A 23705-nucleotide genomic window follows, 5' to 3' on the forward strand; every position below is an offset into this window, starting at 1 on the left:
TCCCAAACGTTATTTTCTGTGCTCATGAGATGGAGGGCTTGTGCACGTGGAGGCCACATATTACCACAAGCCCTCCAACTCTGGGGCGCGAGTTCGAATCCCATGTGGGGCAGTTGCCATGTACTGATTGCTGGCGGTGTGTTTTCTCCGGGTACTCTGGCTTTCATCCAACAACAAACCTGACACGTCCTTCAGTGACCCTGGCTGTTCATAGGACGTTAAACAAATAAAAATGTTATTAACATACCATTAATACAACACTAAGAATTACTTCCTGAACATTTTTAATGAGATCAATTAAATGTTAGTTTCCATAACACATGTATGTAGTCTTATGTTCTCCAGTGTCGCCCTAATCTCGCGTATCACACATGTAAAGTGAAAGCGGATGGATAACGTGCGTTTTGGATGGTTAAAATGCTTTGATAGTTGACATTCACTATGAATGTAAACATATTTTATTGACTTTACAAGTACAATGGGATCACAGGGGCCAGTTCAATGAAAATCGATGTTGTCATACATTTATTTTTTGTATTTGGTGGATGGACTGATGAATATATCTAACAGTCATGTGATTGTTTTCATAAAATTATCAAAAAATCGGGATATTTAAAGTGGGATATTTACCGTTTTCAAATCACGTTTTTTCTGAAAAATCATATGAATGTTATGTATATTCATCAGCCCATCTACCTAATACAAAAAAATGTATAATTGACAATAACTATTTTCATTGAACTGGCCCCTTGTGAATGGTATCACTACAAGTCTTCAATGTAAACATAGAATTGTGTAGGAAACATTGCATTTGTTTGGTGTTGTAAGTTAATTCTAGGTCTATAAAATATAGATGTTCTTATGTTACGATTTATACAAATTAACTTTTATTTTTGGTTCGGAAACGTAGTTGGCCTTTACGGGCAGCACCCACACGTGTGTTTTGGGAGTCTGCAGTATGTTCTTGCTGTGTGTCACTGTGTAATTGAACTATCGTCCATTTTTAGGCGTTATATCTCTGTAGCAAATGCCACCTCAGACACTGATCAGAAGACCGGACGACGGACAAAAAACTCCACAACACGACAGTTGTCCGCCTCAATCGCCACATAAATGACCAACAACTTATTTGAAAAATACAACACAAGAAAAGTTGATTTTTAAAACATTTTATGATTAAGACAAAATTGATCTGAAAGCTTTAAATAACACGTATAACATAAATTCCACAAAGGCTTGTATATCAAAGTTCTCTTTTGCTTCAGTATTGCATTAAAACTCCATATCGTACACACTGTACACCAAATTTGATTTCTAGCCGTCTACGTTATAAACAATTCAGGCGCTTCTATTTACAAAAGAAAAGAAAAATCAACATATTGTTCTTTGAATATTTAAATATCTAGTATTGAAGACTGGCATATTCGAATAAGGCTCTTTCGTTTAATTCCGTTAAAGTACTTCTATGTACTGATGGAGTAAAACAAAGGGAAGTAACTGATAGATCAGAATGTAATGTCTTGTCACGAACAGACACAAAAGTCATCAATTTCTGTGAGATTGGTGTGACGTCAATCATGTCAGTCAGTCAGAAAACAATAAGTTTGGATAACATACATCGAAGTGAGTGACACAACAACTGCATGTACATTTCCGTTTACTGGATAGTTCTTTGACACTAAATTAGCTCTCCATTACTTTGATTCAACATCTAATGGGAACCTTCTATTTTGGTTAGTTTTGCTGTTACCATGGAAACAACTTTACTTTTACACATACTCTACAACCTGCTGTACCCAATTATCGACTCACCAATTCCTAGGATAAGACACGTGATATAAATGTATCTATACATATATATATATTAACTCTATAAATGTAATTAGGCTAATGCTAATAGTGACCAAGCTTTAATTCTATATATGTCATATACTCATGATATAAACATGAACTATAAACAATTTTGCTCGACTTACGATTCACAACACAATTTAGCACTACTATGCTACTCAAAGTCGATGAATTTGAGGCTACGAACTATAAATATATCATAATTATATACATAAAATGCATCAATGACGGCACTGGCGAGATAGTGGTCATACAGTGGTCAGTGCCACACAGATGACCGCCGTCCGAAATCCATTAACACAGACGATATTGTGTATACAATGTAAATGTTAAGTGTCCAAACTGGTTAAGTATCACTTGTAACTGTTCTGAATGTCTTCATCTCTACCGCAAATGTTCTATTCTATGCAGCTACGGCAGAGCAAATCACAGTTCAGTGTAACTATCAGCCAATCAAATACCACGTAACTACTCTATCAGCCAATCAGAGTTCCGCAGCTACCATGATTATGTACATATATGAGCCAATCACGACGCAGTGTACATGTAGATATTAGCCAATCACATTCCAACGGATTTATCAGCCAATCACCGTCCTGTAGATATTAGCCAATCACATTCCGACGGATTTATCTGCCAAACACCGTCCTGTAGATATCAGCCAATCACATTCCGACGGGTTTATCAGCCAATCACGATCCTGTGTTGGCAACAGCTAATAATAGTCCCATAGCGACACCAACTTATCGGAGTCCTTTGCAGCTAATATCCAATCACAATCTTCCGTGTAAACCTCAGCCAATCACAGCATCGTAAAGCTAATAACGTCCTCGAACCAGTGAAGAAATAAACCAATCACAGATTTGTTTAGAACTTATCAGCCAATCACAGTTCTTGGTAGCTTGCATTCAACTTAGAACCGGTGATCTATCAGCCAATCAGGTCTCAAAAGTAATTAACCAATCACCATTCCTTGTAGCTATTAACATATCCCATACAAAATCCACAAATCCTTTTTGATATGTTTTTCTCCTCTTGACCAATCAACAGCCACAGTTGTAGCTAACATGTTTCAAATCAATATTTTTATAGAATGCCCGCGTCACCATTTTCACACGACACTTATTTTTCTTTGAACACTTCGACATTGACCTCGTCAGTTTTTTCTTAAAATTCTTCACTTGTCCTGAAAATGGAAATGACACTATTGTTTAATGATATGCTAATGATATGCATGATTCTAAAATGCTGTGTAGGAAATCTCTTCTGTGATGTTTGATATATTATGTAATATGTTAAATCTTTAAATAAAACAGTATGCCGTGCTCTGTTCCCTTGAAACTTTCCACATGATTTTATAGAACGAAAACAGTAAGTAGTACTACGCAAATAAAGGTCTTGCGAAAAACTAAACAAAGATGTAGCACTTACTTTTCGTAGTAGAACCAAATATCATGTCTTGTGTCGTCTGTTTCCGGAAGTGGTCGGAAGGGTATGTAAACTTTTCCGGCGCCGACAAACGAATGTTCGCCGACATTTTTTTACATTTCTTCTGGGCTGGTACGTTGACGTCACATACTGCAAGAGGAAAATAAACTTATATTAAGCGAGATATACTTCGAGAAATAGTTCAATTTTATGATATATTAAGAGAGATATACTTCGAGAAATAGTTCAATTTTATGATATATTAAGAGAGATATACTTCGAGAAATAGTTCAATTTTATGATATATTAAGAGAGATATACTTCGAGAAATAGTTCAATTTTATGATATATTAAGAGAGATATACTTCGAGAAATAGTTCAATTTTATGATATATTAAGAGAGATATACTTCGAGAAATAGTTCAATTTTATGATATATTAAGAGAGATATACTTCGAGAAATAGTTCAATTTTATGATATATTAAGAGAGATATACTTCGAGAAATAGTTCAATTTTATGATATATTAAGAACGATATACTTCGAGAAATAGTTCAATTTTATGATGAAATATACTTCGTTGCAATAGCTTCTAAAATGCAAATGACCAATTTTAACTATAAACCTAAACTCCGATGACCAATTTGACTAGTTTGTTTTGAAGTTTGTGGTGGATTCATCAATAACCTCTGTTTCAGTATAGCAAAACAATACATTACAACATTTCTGAGAAAATTTAGAAATGACATAGATCTTCCCAATTGTAAAGACATATTCGTAGAATAAAGAATTGTAACAATGTTAGGGCGTAACCGCTTTGAGTTGATTTGAAAATTAACAGTATCCGTCTTTGTAAAGCACTAAGCCTTGTCTCTACCAGAGTTACCTCCTTTTTTTCACTCCGACAGTATTGACGAATGTCCATTCACCTCTGAAGACACATTTAGGCTCTTTAAAATCAAAGACTAGACCAGTCCATTATGAAATTTCAGGAGTGAATTAGTTAAAGTGAACAGTCGGGCAAGGATATCTAAAGTTGGTAAAAATGATGTGAATGTATCCTGTATAATTTCTTATGAAATAGAAAAATAAAATCTCTCGTCAAAATCTGTCTGCGTACGAAGAAATTGATTTAAAGTACCGGAATCCTAAAACGTCCTCCCGGCTGACTATGTCCGTGGTTACATTTCCACGCAGCCTCGCTTTCGATGCTTTCAACTTTTCTTTATTTCAATGGTCAGAACTTGGAAACGTAACCGTCGTTTTAATGTGTGAGAACTTTTGAAAGGCCAATGAACACATTTAAACTGGGTTTCTTTGCCCGACTATTCACTTTAAGACACTGGCAAAGTAATCTCACCTCTCTGTTTGAGTCTCCATCGCCAAACCTCGACTTCATGTGCCTTGGCGTCATCGAATGCTACAAACAGGGATCGACCACCCACATATCTATACACAATGTGATCTCGCTTCTTAGCCATGCACATTTGTCCGAAAAACTCCGGAATTGTCAAATTATTTATATCCATATTGTCTCTTATTGACGGCAGTGCCGCCAAATCCACTCCATTTCCGGACTGACCGGTTTGTTGTTTGTTTTTCCTGTCTTTCTTCCTATTTTGCCTTCTCCCTGTGGTAACAAACAGAGATGATTATGAACACTTGAACTCTTGCCTGAGTTTAATTAGTAAATGTCTGGTTAATTTTTTTAGTGAGGAATATTCCGGTTCATTCCCTGCAATAACCACCCCCTACTATCAGACTGGATTGTTTCTTGGTATGTCTTTAAACTATTTTGGATGTTTGATATTAAAACAAATTCTGGTTTATAAAAGGAGGTTCATGAAAACTGTGGTTTATGAAAACAATGGGGTATGAAAAAACAATGGTTTATGAAAACAATGGTTTCACCACTATAAATCAAAAATCTGTTTGAAGGTTAATTCCATCAATGGGAGAAATGTAATATTCTATTAGTGTAACTTACCGTTTTTCTTTTTATTTCTTTTGTTTTTCCTCCGCATATTCGTCAGGCACACCTTTTTTGGTTTCTTCTTTCGCCGACATGATTTGCAGCATGAGTTTCCTCGACGTCTGGGGTTCTTACACGTTAATAAGTGATCGGCTGGACACGTTAATTTCCGACAATCTATTTCTCCATTCTACAAAGTTCAAAGATTAAATTATATTTACATGTATTTTAGTTTCAAAATACACTCTATATTGTTCAATATTAAATTATGCAATAAGTTTGAATATATTTTTTTTCGGTTTGTGTGAAATGTCATAAAACGTAGAAATATGTGTCTTCGGTGCAGACGCAATGTTCCTTGTTGTAAAACGTATAAGAAATAAAACTTGTTCAACCATAGGTTTTTGATTCTAGGTATACAGATGCCTATAAATATACATTGTAATACTGGGTCTTAGTATTACAGTAATAGAGGTGGCTGTATAATAATGTCCAACCCCTGTGGCTCAGCTCATACTTTTTAACGTAGGGTAATTAGTTTTATTGTTAAAGTTAAATAAACACACAGTAAAAAAATAAATAAATATTGATATAAGCTAGGCGAAGCTAAAGCTTTGGATATTTGCAATTCTGGACGAGAGTACTTTTGTATTTGGACTTTAAATGTGATTCGATGTATGACATATGGAACATTCGTCTGGAGCTTATAAATGGTGCCGTGACCAGGGAATGATGGCAGCTAGTACTCACCAGACAGGAACACGTGACACAATTGGATACTTGGGGTCGCCATTCCGAACCGTTTACGTGGATGGCTCCTTCGGAGTCCAGGCAATCTGTAACGAGGACAAAATACATCTCAAAAAGGTATTAACAAATTAATTCTAGGGTCTGGGGTTACTATCAATGTTGTTTTTCTGTCTATGAAAGAGTTATCTGCGCTTGCGGAAAGGAATTGATTGTGACGTCATATGTTTAAAAGGGTAACGTCATATCTTTCACTGATACAACACGAGTTTCTCACAATACAATTACCTCACAATCGATATATCCCCCATACTCTCTAATATGCAAAGACGTAACTTTTTGTTTAATTTTTTGAACAAGTTGAACAACTATGCCCATGACGAGAAAACTGCTTGACAATCTATGATTAAAAAAAAGAAATGTCATTACTAAACTGAATGTATCGTGCACGATACCGGATAAACAGGTAGTTTGCTCCTTGATAAAACACCAATAAATCGAGAGAAAAAAGGTACACTCTCCGGCTTTGAAGGAAGTCTCTGCTGGCCTGTATTAGGTCATTTTTTTCTCCTGGACTGCCTTCATTTCTGACATATTTTAGGGATGGATATTACGACAGTGATATTAATCCCTGGAATACTTAGGATGACATGAAAAAGTTCCTGAATTAACTAACGAACTATCTATTTAACGGACTAATTTAAAGTGTATTTCCTTTGGAGTAAGAATGAAAGAATATATATATATAATTAAACTGAATTAATTGGTTTAATTAGTTTTTAATAATTCCTGTATCACATTTTTACAGTACACTGCAGGAAACCAAATTTAACTCCATAATTACATTCATAAGCCAAATGAAAACCAAGTACGGGTTACCTCCGTTTGAACAGAAGACTTTGCCTGTTGCAGCTGTGCATGTGAGAACTAAATTATAAGTCAAATGAAAGGTTTTTAATTTCAGATTTCAGTTGTAGTTATAGATTTGTATAAGGGTAGTTATAAGTTTGTATAAGGAAATTATAGATTTGTATTAGGATAGTGATATATTTTTATTAGGGTAGTTATAGGTTTGTATTAGGGTGGTCATAAGTTTGTATTAGGGTAATTATAGGTTTATATTAGGGTAGTTATAGGTTTTGTATAAGGTAGTTATAGGTTTGTATTAGGTAGTTATAGGTTTGTATTAGGGTAGTTATAGGTTTGTATTAAGGTAGTTATAGGTTTGTATTAGGGTAGTTATAGGTTTGTATTAGGGTAGTTATAGGTTGATTAAGTAGTTATAAGTTTGTATTAGGGTAGTATAGGTTTGTATTAAGGTAGTTATAATTTTGTATTAGGTAGTTATAGGTTTGTATTAGGTATTATAGTTTGTATTAGGTAGTTATAAGTTTGTATTGGTAGTTATAGGTTTGTATTAGGGTAGTTATAGGTTTGTATTAGGGTAGTTATAAGTTTGTATTAGGGTAGTTATAGGTTTGTATTAGGGTAGTTATATGTTTGTATTAGGGTATTTATAGGTTTGTATTAGTGTAGTTATATATTTGTATTAGGGTAGTTATAGGTTTGTACTAGGGTAGTTATAGCTGTGCATGAGGGTAGTTATAGGTTTGTATTAGGGTAGTTATAGGTTGAATTAAGGTAGTTATAGGCTTGTATTAGGGTAGTTATAGGTTTGTATTAGGGCAGTTATAGGTTTGTATTAGAGTAGTTATAGGTTATGTATAAGGGTAGTAATATGTTTGTTATAAGGGTAGTTATAAGTTTGCATTAGGGTAGTTATAAGTTTGTATTAGAGTAGTGATAGGTTTGTATTAGGGTAGTTATAAGTTTGTATTAGGGTAGTTATAGGTATGTATAAGGGTAGTAATATGTTTGTATAAGGGTAGTTATAAGTTTGTATTAGGGTAGTTATAAGTTTGTATTAGAGTAGTTATAGGTTTGTATGAGGGTAGTTATAAGTTTGTATTAGGGTAGTTATAGTTTTGTATTAGGGTAGTTATAGGTTTGTATTAGGGTAGTTATAGGTTTGTATAAGGTAGATTATAGTTTTGTACTAAGGGTAGTTATAGGTTTGTATTAGTGTAGTTATAGGTTTGTATTAGGGTAGGTATAGGTTTGTATTAGGGTAGTTATATGTTTGTATTAGGGTAGTTATAGGTTTGTATTAGGGTAGTTATATATTTGTATTAGGGTAGTTATATGTTTGTATTTGGGTAGTTATAGGTTTGTATTAGGGTAGTTATAGGTTTGTATTAAGGTAGTTATAGGTTTGTATTAGGGTAGTTATAGGTTTGTACTAGGGTAGTTATAGGTTTGTATTAGGGTAGTTATAGGTTTGTATTAGGGTAGTTATAGGTTTGTATTAGGGTAGTTATAGGTTTGTATTAGGGTAGTTATAGGTTTGTATTAGGGTAGTTATAGGTTTGTATTAGGGTAGTTATAGTTTTGTATTAGGGTAGTTATAGGTTTGTATTAGGGTAGTTATAGGTTTGTATTAGTGTAGTTATAGGTTTGTATTAGGGTAGTTATAGGTTTGTATTAGGGTAGTTATAGGTTTGTATTAGGGTAGTTATAGGTTTGTATTAGGGTAGTTATAGATTTGTATTAGGGTAGTTATAGATTTGTATTAGGGTAGTTATAGGTTTGTATTAGGGTAGTTATAGGTTTGTATTAGGGTAGTTATAGGTTTTGTATTAGGGTAGTTATAGTTTGTATTAGGGTAGTTATAGGTTTGTATTAGGGTAGTTATATGTTTGTATTAGGGTAGTTATAGGTTTGTATTAGGGTAGTTATAGGTTTGTATTAGGGTAGTTATAGGTTTGTATTAGGGTAGTTATAGGTTTGTACTAGGGTAGTTATAGGTTTGTATTAGGGTAGTTATAGGTTTGTATTAGGGTAGTTATAGGTTTGTATTAGGGTAGTTATAGGTTTGTATTAGGGTAGTTATAGGTTTGTATTAGGGTAGTTATAGGTTTGTATTAGGGTAGTTATAGGTTTGTATTAGGGTAGTTATAGGTTTGTATTAGGGTAGTTATAAGTTTGTATTAGGGTAGTTATAGGTTTGTATTAGGGTAGTTATAGGTTTGTATTAGGGTAGTTATAAGTTTGTATTAGGGTAGTTATAGGTTTGTATTAAGGTAGTTATAGGTTTGTATTAGGGTAGTTATAAGTTTGTATTAGGGTAGTTATAGGTTTGTATTAGGGTAGTTATAGGTTTGTATTAGGGTAGTTATAGGTTTGTATTAGGGTAGTTATAGGTTTGTATTAGGGTAGTTATAGGTTTGTATTAGGGTAGTTATAGGTTTGTATTAGGGTAGTTATAAGTTTGTATTAGGGTAGTTTTATGTTTGTACTAAGGTAGTTACAGGTCTGCATTAAGGTAGTTATAGGTTTGTATTAGTGTAGTTATAGGTTTGTATTAGGGTAGTTATAGGTTTGTATTAGGTAGTTATAGGTTTGTATTAGGGTAGTTATAGGTTTGTATTAGGGTAGTTATAGTTTGTATTAGGGTAGTTTAGTTTGTATTAGGGTAGTTATAGGTTTGTATTAGGGTAGTTATAGGTTTGTATTAGGGTAGTTATAGGTTTGTATTAGGGTAGTTATAGGTTTGTATTAGGGTAGTTATAAGTTTGTATTAGGGTAGTTATAAGTTTGTATTAGGGTAGTTATAGGTTTGTATTAGGGTAGTTATAAGTTTGTATTAGGGTAGTTATAGGTTTGTATTAGGTGTAGTTATAGGTTTGTATTAGGGTAGTTATAGGTTTGTATTAGGGTAGTTATAGGTTTGTATTAGGGTAGTTATAGGTTTGTATTAGGGTATTATAGGTTTGTATTAGGGTAGTTATAGGTTTGTATTAGGGTAGTTATAGGTTTGTATTAGGGTAGTTATAGGTTTGTATTAGGGTAGTTATAGGTTTGTATTAGGGTAGTTATAGGTTTGTATTAGGGTAGTTATAGGTTTGTATTAGGGTAGTTATAGGTTTGTATTAGGGTAGTTATAGGTTTGTATTAGGGGTAGTTATAGGTTTGTATTAGGGTAGTTATAGGTTTGTATTAGGGTAGTTATAGGTTTGTATTAGGGTAGTTATAGGTTTGTACTAGGGTAGTTATAGGTTTGTATTAGGGTAGTTATAGGTTTGTATTAGTGTAGTTATAAGTTTGTATTAGGGTAGTTATAGGTTTGTATTAGGGTAGTTATAGGTTTGTATTAGGGTAGTTATAGGTTTGTATTAGGGTAGTTATAGGTTTGTATTAGGGTAGTTATAGGTTTGTATTATGTTGTATTAGGGTAGTTATAGGTTTGTATTAGGGTAGTTATAGGTTTGTATTAGGGTAGTTATAGGTTTGTACTAAGGTAGTTATAGGTTTGTATTAGGGTAGTTATAGGTTTGTATTAGGGTAGTTATAGGTTTGTATTAGGGTAGTTATAGGTTTGTATTAGGGTAGTTATAGGTTTGTATTAGGGTAGTTATAGGTTTGTATTAGGGTAGTTATAGGTTTGTATTAGGGTAGTTATAGGTTTGTATTAGGGTAGTTATAAGTTTGTATTAGGGTAGTTATAAGTTTGTATTAGGGTAGTTATAGGTTTGTATTAGGGTAGTTATAGGTTTGTATTAGGGTAGTTATAGGTTTGTATTAGGGTAGTTATAGGTTTGTATTAGGGTAGTTATAGGTTTGTATTAGGGTAGTTATAGGTTTGTATTAGGGTAGTTATAGGTTTGTATTAGGGTAGTTATAAGTTTGTATTAGGGTAGTTATAAGTTTGTATTAGGGTAGTTATAAGTTTGTATTAGGGTAGTTATAAGTTTGTATTAGGGTAGTTATAGGTTTGTATTAGGGTAGTTATAGGTTTGTATTAGGGTAGTTATAGGTTTGTATTAGGGTAGTTATAGGTTTGTATTAGGGTAGTTATAGGTTTGTATTAGGGTAGTTATTAAGTTTGTATTAGGGTAGTTATAAGTTTGTATTAGGGTAGTTATAAGTTTGTATTAGGGTAGTTATAGGTTTGTATTAGGGTAGTTATAGGTTTGTATTAGGGTAGTTATAAGTTTGTATTAGGGGTTTTAGTAGTTTGTATTAGGTAGTTATAAGTTTGTATTAGGGTAGTTATAAGTTTGTATTAGGGTAGTTATAGGTTTGTATTAGGGTAGTTATAAGTTTGTATTAGGGTAGTTATAGGTTTGTATTAGGGTAGTTATAAGTTTGTATTAGGGTAGTTATAGTTTGTATTAGGGTAGTTAAAGTTTGTATTAGGGTAGTTATAAGTTTGTATTAGGGTAGTTATAGTAGTTTGTTTATTAGGGTAGTTATAGGTTTGTATTAGGGTAGTTATAAGTTTGTATTAGGGTAGTTATAAGTTTGTATTAGGGTAGTTATAGGTTTGTATTAGGGTAGTTATAGGTTTGTATTAGGGTAGTTATAGGTTTGTATTAGGGTAGTTATAGGTTTGTATTAGGGTAGTTATATGTTTGTATTAGGGTAGTTATAAGTTTGTTTTAGGGTAGTTGTAGGTTTGTACCTGTGGGTAAATATAGGATCAGTAAGCTAGTTTTGAAGGTATGTAAATAAGGTACAAAAGGTAATATGTTGTAGATAAGTATGAATCTGAAGGTAGTTATAAGTAGGTATAAGTATAAGTTTTAGGTAGGTTTATATATATATTTGTGTTATTGGTTTGTATATAAGTGGGTATAGAGGGCCTTACCGTGCTCAGCTTTTTGTTCGATGTCTACTGAGGAACTGTTCTCATCAAGCGAGGTCTTAACGTCGTCTGCAATTGTAAATTTAGGTCACGTAAAGAATCCGGTTGTACTCGACCAAAAACATTAATAAGAAGTCGAGAAAATCATTGGTATCTTTTTTTTGGGAACGATATTTATAAATTAAATACCAAGTAAATATAATATAAATCGATTGTATTTTGTTTGCAATGAAGCCTCGCTTGATAAGTCAATTATATTTTAAGTTTATTTTGTGTCAGCTGATTTTCAGCTGATTTTGTGTCAGCTGATTTTGAAAAGAGATGTCGCTTACTACAGTTGTTTGTGATTGTAAGGTAGACAACTCGTGACAAAGATTGAAGAAAAGACAGTCCATTTGTATTTCTTGTCATGTACATCGGCAGTAAATCATAAAATCCTTTGGCAATTATAGCAAAATCTTCCATTTCAATAATCTCATTCTGTATAATTACCATATCAGAATTCAAACTAAATATGTTGTAAGCTCCACATTTGTATATAATATTTGCAATGAATGTTGATGCCATTCCTATTTCTGTGGATAATATTTTCTATCATTAACCATTGTAAATATAAACATCATACCAACAATAGTGTTATGTTATATACATACATCACCTGCACATCATCATAAGAACACCAAAGGCTGACAGTTTACCTGCACACACTGAACATGAAATTAACGTCTAATATTTTACCTGCACACTATGGAAGAACATCAAATTCTAGTCTAAAATCTTACCTGCACATTATAGAAGAAAATCAAACGTAGTCTAAAATTTTAGATATACAATGAGATCTTTGACATCAAATTGAAGTCTATGAACTCAAGTCTAACATCTTATAATTACCTGCACAAGTATGCACAAAAATCAACTCCAGTGTAATATATTACTTGCAAAATATGTACAACACCAAACCCAATTCTACGATTTTACCTGTACACTATGAACATAAAACTCAAGTCTAAAATCCGTATCTGCACATTATGAGCACCAATCAAAATACAATCTGCACATTATGAGCACCAATCAAAATACAATCTGCACAATATGAATAGCAACTGAAGTCTAAGATGTTACCAGCACAATTATGATCAACGTCAACTCTGGTCAAAAATATTACCTGCACAATATGAGCATCAACTGAGGTCTAAAGTCTTACCTGAAAACTGGCAAGGAGACTAATGTAAACTTTATATAAAGTTAGGATATTTACCTGCACATTGTGGACAGCAATTATCACTATGATTCAGCCATTTTTTACACTTCTTGGGAATGTTACAAGTTTTTAAGTAACATAGCACATCTCCTTTCTGTAAAGACAATTCATAGAAAAATAGTGTAAAAAATTCAGTTCAAGATTCGATTTAATTGATAGCCGGAGTTCCGAGGAAAAAACCCAACAACCTTTGACGAGAATCTGACAATACTCTTATTCTAAAAACAAAATAAGGAAAACGAGTAGTATTCCCGAAATAAAAATTATGTATATATTTTGTGACAAGATAACATAATGGTATGTGATATACAGTAACAAACTAAATAGTTTTCCTCGAATGTCTGTGATGTTGGTATGTTTTGGGAGGCTATGGTTTATTCGTGGAATATATAATATATTAGGGGACGTTTGCCTTCTTTAAACTGCTATCTCACTATAGCATGTCACCAAACGCACCGTTCATCACACGCTATCAAAACCTAACTCGACATAAAAACTAGGTTTCGAATGCACACCGATATCTCGAAGTTTTCTGTGTTTAAAGAACCAGGTAAAGATATCTTACTTATTTAAGCCAATTTTGTACTGTTGTTTTAAAGTGATTCATGGATTTCTTACTAAATGACCTTCTGCGATAGTACACAACATTTGTGTTTGAGAAAAATGGAAATGAATCAATATAAACCGAACCGGAGGAGAAGGCGCGGTTCTCCGGTTATGAGAGTCACGACGCTCTGTTTTTAGTTGATGTGGTGAAATAGACTCATAAATTTAGAATGAAAATTGGTGAACGGATAAAGAAGTGTACCTTTATTAGCGGTATAGCTCGTAACTCATACACTCGCCCATTATGTCTGACACTCTTCTCTTCCCGTATAAATTATTTCTAGACTAAATTAAAGACACACAATATCCGAATCTGATAACGCAAATTTGAGGTCGATCCAAGAAACCAGCAACCATACGGAAGTACACATATTAACCGAGTTTAAAGACAGACATTATTGTATCATCAATAATTAATGTCAACAGAATGCCAGAAGACGTTTGGCATGCTAGTAAAACTGGATTAAGTTCTGCCGAGAGACGTTTGCCTTGATATATAATAGACTTTCGTATACTGTAAATTCGGATGCTTTCGCGTGCTGATATTTCAAGATTTTCCGCGCTAAATCAACTTTAAAACCGTTCGCGGTGTGGTAATTCTCGTGTCATACATCTGTATATCTCGTCATTGTTATATACATGTAAAATTTTGCAATTATTGAGATGTTCGTCCGTAGATTTATTCGCGGAAAATTTATGGAAGCGAAACATGCGAAAATCTCCACACCGTGAATAATTCCACTTTCACAGAACTCTAATGTAAAGATGACTTAATTCACAGAAGTTTCAATATGTGTCGATCAAGTTCAAATGCGATTATCCAATCGTCAAAGTCATGTAGGCAGTACAATGTAGTTCAATGTTCAAAGTAAAACTGGTGATAAAACTAATAGTCAAAGTCATTTACGCGGTAATTTGATAGCAGAAGATACACATAATGTAGGCGGTAAGCTTACGATAAGTCTAAGTCATGTTGGCGATATACTTACAAATAGGTTATGTGGGCGGTAAACCAATAGTCTAAGTCATGTTGGCGGTATACTTACAAATAGGTTATGTGAGCGGTAAACCAATAGTCTAAGTCATGTTGACGGTATACTTCCAAATAGGTTATGTGGGCGATAAACCAATAGTCTGAGTCATGTTGACGGTTAACTTACAAACAAATAGGTTATGTGGGCGATAAAACAATAGTCTAAGTCATGTTGGCGGTATACTTACAAATAGGTTATGTGGGCGGTAAACCAATAGTCTAAGTCATGTTGACGGTATACTTACAAATAGGTTATGTGGGCGATAAACCAATAGTCTGAGTCATGTTGACGGTTAACTTACAAACAAATAGGTTATGTGGGCGATAAAACAATAGTCTAAGTCATGTTGGCGGTATACTTACAAATAAAATATGTGGGCGGTAAACCTATAGTCTAAGTCATGTTGGCGGTATACTTACAAATAAGTTATGTTGGCGGTAAACCAATAGTCAAAGTCATTTAGGCGATACTTTTGTAGGTGTTATATACAAAACATAATATGTGTAAAACAATACTTACCGTACATATACAGTTGATGCACTGGTTGTCAGCGTTGAGTATAATGCCTGTGGAATTGGATGTGAAGACCTCGCCGTCCGAGTATGCCGTCCCGTCATACTCACATCCCACGCCGCTATTGTCATCCTCCCCATCATCGTCAGACACGACTGTAGGAGGAAGGTTGGCAAAATCTACATAAAATAGGGTCCACTCTTACCCAGTCATCTAACAAGCAAATTATAAAACATGCAAACCAAACAAAGAGAGAAGAGAGAGACTGTTTACACCTAACGAAAAAGTGAGTTTTAGCCACACAGGGACGCGGGACATTCTGACACAGGGACGCGTGACATTGTGGCACAGGGACGCGGGACATTCTGGCACAGGCGCTCGAGGATGTAAACTTAAACTTGTAAAACCGGAAGTGGAAGGTAAAAAATAGGGCTACTTGGGGAAATTCGGTAGCATATTGTCTAATTAATATCCTTTCACAGACCACATGTATAATGTGTGAATTCGTATGCATACCTCACCATTCACAGGCAAATTAAGTAGCGCGCATGCAATCTTAACTTTAATAAAATAACGGTAAAATGAATAAGGAAAGTTAAACACACGACGAATTAGGTAGCATACTTGCTTAACCTTACGCATATTCCATTTATAATGTGTGAATTCACTTGGAGCTCGAAATAAAACTCTGTTATTAAGTTAAAGTCAAATTACGGTAAAATGAATACGATAGTATACATCCTTATCCCTAACACAAATCTGTCGTTATAATTAATGTGAATGGTAGCATACCTAACTCAAAAGCCACAAAGAGTACAAATGCATAATGTGTTAGTAGCATATAAGCTTAATTAACCTAACACAAATTTCGTTTTAATGCGACCAATAGCATATAATATTAGCCCTATGGTGAATTACAGTATATGTGTCTGGGCTCGGTTTTATCAATACTCATTCCTTACAATTCTCCATCGGAAAACATTACAAAAGGTAAAGAGGGGATATGTCTCTTAACTACTATAATGTTTTCCTATGACAGAAAGTCCGTGACACTGGGCTTCGGTAACGCAGAGATATTTCAACTTAAAGGGAAGTAACTCTTAAGACCCTGTGGCTCAGTCAAGTTGCCTACGTCCGCCCCTGTGTAGCATGTTTACTAGTTAGATAAAGAGAGTGTTTGTTGACAGAGAAGACAGAGTGAAGCTTGATAACATGCTGAGTGGTCTTTAAGCATTAAGTGAAGCTAAGAACATTCTAGCTTTGTCAGACAACCGCCAATTTTCACAATTATCGCACAGTAAAACAGGGCGTCAAAATGCGCTTTCAAGACTTCAAAATTCGCCTTGATGACGTCAAAAATGCGCCACCAAGGTCAGAGTAGGTTTTACACTCAAAAACATGCTCTGGGAATACTGCCGAGTAACTCTAGCGTGCAGTGATCATGCATTGTTTTATTTAATCAGCTGGTTATTATGACGTCATCAAATCATAAATCTTTTTTTTTTTCAAACGATATAGATATCGAAAGATTTAACAGTTGGGACTGGAATTTCACTGAACAAAATCTCATGGTTTAGATGACTGTATTCTTTTATCATGAATTCATTCTGATTGAAATGTTCGTCGTTGTAATGACATCTACTTTTAGCATGTTTGCACATGCTTAATAATAATTTTAGTCGTTTGAGTTTTTGGACAATAAACATAAAATTGATTTATAACAGAATGAGTCCTCTGACTTTGCCAACACATCAAGGATATTGGCAGTGCCCGAAGGTCCCCTTCCCTAACCCCTAAGCGACTTTTCCAAAGTCCATCCCCCTCTCGCTAACCATAATCACCCTTTTTATTTTCAAACACCTGCAAGAATTTTACCCTACCCAAAATCTTTCCCTCCTCTTCCCCATCCTGGATACTTGAGGGGTTACTATCACTTTCGACATATCCGTCCCCTGGACTACACGTATCGAAGGTGCCCCTCCAACTACACATCTGTCCTTGTTTGTGTCGATTAAGGCAGGTATTTAAAGTCACTTCCAAATTTATGATGACGTCATATCAATGACTGATCATATCGAGGTGTCATTGTTCGTCAAAACATGAATTTTCCAATATTTCAAATATTTTTTTCGGTCTTACTTATACCAAATTCATCCGAGAAGAAAATTTAGAAATGCAAAGGTATCTTTTTCGGAATACTTCAGCGAGACAGACAGAGTGTTTTAGAAGCTTACCTTCACAGAACGGACAGCACACTCCGGGTACAATCTTAGGCTCCGTACACGTGGGGGTGGGGCATAACTCTTTCACGCACTCCACACGTGTCTGAAAACATGCGCAGTCTTTTTAAATGTCTGCTTTCATTGATAATTCAATCAATACAATGCATGCAATGCATGTAATAGCATATATATATATATAAAACACTAATTAACAAGGCAATTATTTGAAACGAAATAATAGGCAAATCTTTTTTCGAAAGTCACGCGTAACTTCATTTTCTGACTTTTTGTTGGATTTCTAATTTGCAAGTCACGTTACAATGATATGATATAGCTGGAACATATTATTGGAATATATATTGTTATTTCAATTATCGTGTAATAGAAAGATGAGATATGAACCGGGCTTGCAGTTGTGTTTTTTGCTTTGGACAAAACATCAAAATGCTCTTAAAGCATGGCGACTTCTAAAGTCCAGTCTATTTTTTCGGTGGATTAATCACTAAAAATGATCCACATATCTTTTTTAACCATAAAATATAAAATAATACTAGATTACGTCGTCAGATTACAGATCAAGTCTCTGGGATCTCTTTGTGTACTTACACCATTACAAGTACAGTTGACACATTCGTTGAATTTCCATACGTCTCCGTCGGCGTAGTTAGTCTTTCCCAATACACACGTCGTTTCTGAAAGGGAGAAACGTACAGGTCTGTACTGTAAAGGGCGCTTTATTTCTTAAGTTTTCGAGTGAGTGAGTGAGTGAGTGAGTGAGAAATATGTCACCAATACATCAATAGAAGGTGTGATTGAACAATAGAGTAAAAAAGAGAAAGAGGGGAGAGAGGAGGGATGGGATGGATCGACTGAGGGAAGTTTACATTGTTTATTCACTAATTATAACTGTGAATTTAGAAATGTATATCATCAAAAGTCAAATACAATATCAAACATATCCATATAATATGTGTGTGTGTATGTTGAATTAGCTTGTCAGCTTAAAATTTAGTAGTAAAGTGTTTGTTTGTCTAGAAATCGTGTAAACTAAGATGGCGTCGGATTGGTAATGTCCAAACAGCTTGTGTATGTTAGTGACCAAGAGAAATAAATCGCATACATAGAAAAGATTATCCACCAGTTTCGTAGTTCGTTCGTATTTGTGCAGTACCTACATTATATGAGAACTTCTTAAATATCCTATATCCATGTCAGTTAACTCTTTTTCAAGACTTTATATCGATAATAAGTTTACAAGTACTTCAAAAGACCTTTTCTGTACCCGTGAACATAGTATTATTGATGTTTTATTTATTTATTTGTTTATTCACTTTTTGACGAGGGGTCTACAAGTCTGCGTGCATTAAGCAATGACATTGGTCCTTCCTTTGGGTGGGAATGAAAAGTTGCATACACTGAGAATGTCTCATTCTTTGAATTTTGTACCAACCTCTCAGAAACTCAATAATCGGATATGTTAACTTTTATTTGTTCGATAACTAGGCGTGGTCGTGATATTGCAGTTTGATACTTTATCATTATCTGTTATCTGGAAATATATCCGGAATCCATTATCGTTAATCTGTGTCCGACTCTAAATTTAGTTGAAACACGAGATACAATGATTATTGAATATATTTTAAGTCTCTTTGTATATCAAATCAGCCGGTGTATCGTATCGGTTTAACTTATTTTATATATTGTTGAAATGGCCTTTGTTTTTGCATGATATTTTCTTACATTATTTATAACGTACGCAATTTAACGTATTTTTAAAACTTGACCTAAAACTGACACCGCTTGAATTTCTTAAGTAAATATATAATTTTCCATTTCTATAATCCTGTAACGCCACATTTCTTTCTATATCAGTTCCCTTGTACTATCTTAAACGTATAATATTGTATATCTGATCTTACAAGCAGGCCAATAGGTTCGTTTGATTTTGAAATCGAACCACGTTACTTTTAATTCAGTTACTGATGTGTAAAATGTAATTAGATTTATCGCGTCGATCAAGCGTTTCTGTGACGACGCGGATCATCTAATATGGTACGTCATAACTGTGACACGGGGTCATGACCGCTGCGTACTTCATCCAAAGAAAAAAGCGGAAGTGCATTTCAAATGTTTACTCTTAACTTGTCCTCGAAAGCCCATGAACGCTTAGGTCAGTGAATACATATGATCGATGAGACATGAGAACGAATGCAAGTCTAACTAACATTTATTCCGACATGTGATTATGTCTTAATTTTATTAAAGCGTATCCTGTTTGAAGGCGTCATAGATAAAAATCTACTTCCGCCTGTCATCGTACAGTAAAATGTTTACAAAACAATAATAGAAAGAAACTTAAGTATTTTGAAGTTAAAAGTGCATGTGTTTCATATTCTACATCAATAAATCGAACAAATGTTGAAATGATTTAATAACAAAATCGACATTGAATATCGAAAACGAAAAAAAAGTCCTCATGGTTTGATATTTTCTAAATATTAATGACGGGGTGGTTTAAGTTTTGGTGTACAATGTACAACCAATAAAAATATTGATCGATTATCTAACTAGGCAGACATAAAGTAACAAAACAAAAGAAAACCCACTTCTTTTTTTAAATGAAGTGGAAAATTCGAAGTAAATGCGACAATCCTTCCGTGTTGTTCTGATGATGACCTATCAGAGTTACTTCCCTTCCGTTCATAGTTACTTCCCTTTGTTTATAAACAATCGGGAACCTTCGACACTTTCCGTGATCGAGCTCGTTTATGGAAAGTACAGAAGGTTCCCGATAGCGGTTTGGGACAATAAAGCGATGAACTCCGTTTCCCTAAAAAGGAGTTAATAGAAACACGCGTACGGTAGGTATGTCTATATCCAAAGGATAGATGAATCATGACTACTGTCATCTCCTCTGAATGATGTTGCTTAGAATCCTATCATTTTGTCCGTCTTAGTCTGTAGTTAGCAGGTGTATGTTTAAACCACAGGTATAAAATAATACTGTTTATCTAACACATGCACGGTGGTGATTAAAACAGGAATTTCACGCCAAAAAAGTGAAGTCATCAGAAAATGTGGAAGTTATTTTCAGGTATGAGCTGTGTTTTAAATATGTTTGATGTTCTAACCGCAAAAGCGGACCTTTAATTTCGGACCTTTAAAGTATCAGTTTATTTCGAACACATTAACCAATAGGCCATCGCAGCCATATATATACATTCTTTTTTTCATCTCCCGCACAAGGTTAGTAATAGTATGGGGAAAGCTGTATCTTTTAGTACGAAACTTGAAGTTGTTTACAATTATACTGCCCCATTCATACAAAGTATGCGACATAATAGCAACTAATTATAATGGAGTGTCAGGGACTTACTTACCAACGATATTATAGCTTTATAATATGTCAAATTTATTGATTTATTTCGCCACTGTAGATGTGTATGTTGCATTTCAATTTATAGATTATTATTTAGTTTTTGATGGTATTGTTTTATGAGTGTTCAGCTAGCGGTATTTCTTTCCATGTTATGTTAATGCCGGATTTAGGTCGGACTTTAAGTATTTTTTTCCTCTGATTTTATCAATAATTAAGAAAATCCATCAGAATTACATGTACTAGTAATCTGTTATTAGTGTCAAGCTATGGGCACACCTAAATGACAATAGTAAAAAATTTAATCAAAGTAGAACCGCAAACAAAAATAAAGTTTACGCTGTTGTCCCCTTCGACCCACCACCCCCTCCTTAATACGGAGACAGTAATTTAAACTTAAGTCTTTAAACTTCTCCAAATGTCAGTTTACAATTTAATGGAGATATCGGCTTTGTGTCAAACTTCAGTCATAGTCAATATAACGTTTAATAGCTTATCATTGGCGAAAACCAGCAGACGACAAAGACACGTGACTCCGGGGAAATGCCGCCAGGTGTGAAAGGCGCGCCACCTGGCGGACAATTCGGCGCGCCCCTGTCGGCAAATCGCGATAGGATCGCCGTGGGTCCCGAATTATTATACGAACGCACCGGCACTGCAACACCTTTGCTTTCGTGACGTAGACAGGTGGGGAAAGGGCGGTCTCACTTCCTATTTACCTGATCGTGAACAGGTAGATAAAAGAGGTGATTACGAGTTTTTACATACTTTGGTATGTGTAAACATACCACCGCTTACCTGTATGTTATGAGGATAGACATTTAAGTGTAATTACTTACAAAGGATATATACTACACAGATTGGCCAGTACGAACCTATATGTACCTCTCGGGGACTTTAGGGCGATTTTCTCAATGTAATGGTGATACATCAGATATTCTTCTACACAAAACAATGATGCGCCCACGTATTTATCAAATCAGCCATCTTTACACATATAAATTGAATAGATAGAAGAACTTGAATAAAGATAAATAAATAAATAAACAACAAAACAAACAAACAGAAAGTAAACTGGAAAAACAACAACAGCAAGGATCGATGATGTACTGAAAAAACTCATACTGAAAATTTGAGCTTCAATACATGCAAAATATGATTGAAATATAGATTTTTTGTTCCAAAGATAAAACCAGACCGGAACCAGGTGTCCCGTTATAGCAAGCGCATTGATAGAATTATATGTAAGAAAAGTTTGCCCATTCAATCCACTCATCAAATTATGAATTATCCTAAAGCCCTTTATCTAACTGAAAATTAAAACATTTTCCTTGCTCTGTATCCAATTTTTCTCTCTTTATTACATTTCGATTCATATTCAAATAAGTGCACTGATCTAATAGTAGAACGATGGACATGTTAATGGTTACGCGTTCTTTCAAGAATTAGAAGTTTTCTCGTTATAAACATCAAGATGCAATATTCCTTTAACCAATCATCCTGTGGTCACGAAGTACCTGTTAAATATTTACGAAGATAAACTTGTGAAAGCGACACCTTGTTTACACAAGATACCAAGTTTAAATAGACACGATTTGACCACAAACATTTTAGCTGACCGCAAAGCGAGTGACATCAACTCGAGGATGTAATTCTGGTCAATCATTCGAAAAAAATTATTTCTCTCTACTGACGATTAACGACGTATTTCTCATATTATTGGCTTCAAAATATAAGTATTAAATATGGGACAAAAGAAACCTGTTTCGATGAAATAAAGAAAGTTCGCAAATTGTTGTATTCTGACATTTCCGCGTTTTCCCTCCGCTACTGTCCTCGGTACTCCATGGGTAACTATAACTGTCGTTATACGAAACGACAGTGATTGTAAACCCTGTAATATCGAGGATGTTCGCAACCTAAAATCTCTGGCGTCTTTTTATCATAGCTACCGCAAGCTTTGATTTTGTTTTCGTGAATGACAAAACAGAAACAGAAAATATCTAGAAAATATCATCAGTGTCATTTTGGTGTTTGTTTCCTTCTTGTCATTTTTTAATTGCCAACTTCCTAAGATACAAACGTTTAAGAGAATGGTACCGGAACTATTACCCAGTGATGGTTTGGTTTTATTAGTTTAACGTCCTATTAACAACAATGGCCATGTAAGGACGCGCAAAGATTGTTTGTGGAGGAACACCGGAGTACCCGGATAAAAATCACTGACCAGCAGTCAGTATCTGGCAGCTGTCCTACATGGGATTCGAACTCACCACGTAGATGTGGAGGGCTCGGCCTCCGCTGAAGGTTCGTCATCAAATAGTATGTATATTTATGGCAAATAAATAAACATGTCATCTGATTCAACTTTCGGCATAATCTGTCCACTTATTGCTAGTCAAGTAAAATGATTAGACAATTTTATTACAATATCTAACAGGGTATTACCTAATCTAGACTCCCCTATCCTGTACGGAAATTGAATATTTCAGTTTGCCCTGGGCTGACATAACATATGAATAAAACTGATGTTTCATCTTAATCACTCGCTAACTAACCACAAAAACCGTGCCATTACTCAATGGAGATATCGGTCTGAATGGGTAAATGATCACGCGCATGCGCTGTTGACGTGGCTAGCTCTGGCGCCACATGACCATATCTTGTCTGTTTTGTCTCCCGCTAATTGAATTATAATTGATTATTGATAAAAACACAGAAATCTTTCAGTACATTCACATTAATTTCGACTAATTTTGAATAATCATTGCTTTCCATGGTAAGTTGGTAGAGCATTTTGAATAGGTCTCGCTGCCCAAATATTTCAATTAGTGGCCTGGTGAATGTATACAATTGATAGGAATTATTTAAGATGTTTGTAAATACTTCGTGCGATTGAATGTTTTGAATTAGATTGTTTTAAACTGATCGAAAATGTAATGCAACACGCCGCAATTACTTCATCAAAATATAGTAATGGACTTAAAATGT

The 23705-nt window shown here is 34.5% G+C and overlaps 1 protein-coding gene across 5 annotated transcripts in view; it reads right to left on the reverse strand.

The window, feature by feature from the left end:
* Positions 1–1153: 1153 nt before the first annotated feature.
* Positions 1154–23705, reverse strand: part of LOC138307523 (chordin-like protein 1) — a 72021-nt gene continuing 49469 nt past the window's right edge. For 3 of the 5 annotated variants that reach the window (XM_069248315.1, XM_069248316.1, XM_069248314.1), the window contains exons 3-12: positions 17945–18030; positions 17351–17441; positions 15123–15295; positions 12961–13057; positions 11706–11771; positions 6002–6087; positions 5267–5441; positions 4640–4909; positions 3283–3429; positions 1154–3037 (exon numbers count right to left, since the gene is read on the reverse strand). In XM_069248315.1, coding sequence (XP_069104416.1) covers positions 2895–3037; positions 3283–3429; positions 4640–4909; positions 5267–5441; positions 6002–6087; positions 11706–11771; positions 12961–13057; positions 15123–15295; positions 17351–17441; positions 17945–18030 — 1334 coding nt within the window. In that variant the 3' untranslated portion in view covers positions 1154–2894. The remainder of the gene's footprint in view (positions 3038–3282; positions 3430–4639; positions 4910–5266; positions 5442–6001; positions 6088–11705; positions 11772–12960; positions 13058–15122; positions 15296–17350; positions 17442–17944; positions 18031–23705) is intronic. The other 2 variants (XM_069248317.1, XM_069248318.1) reach the window with 2 other exon arrangements.

The sequence above is a fragment of the Argopecten irradians genome, chromosome 14 (genome assembly GCF_041381155.1).
Source record: "Argopecten irradians isolate NY chromosome 14, Ai_NY, whole genome shotgun sequence".
NCBI classification, from domain to species: domain Eukaryota; kingdom Metazoa; phylum Mollusca; class Bivalvia; order Pectinida; family Pectinidae; genus Argopecten; species Argopecten irradians.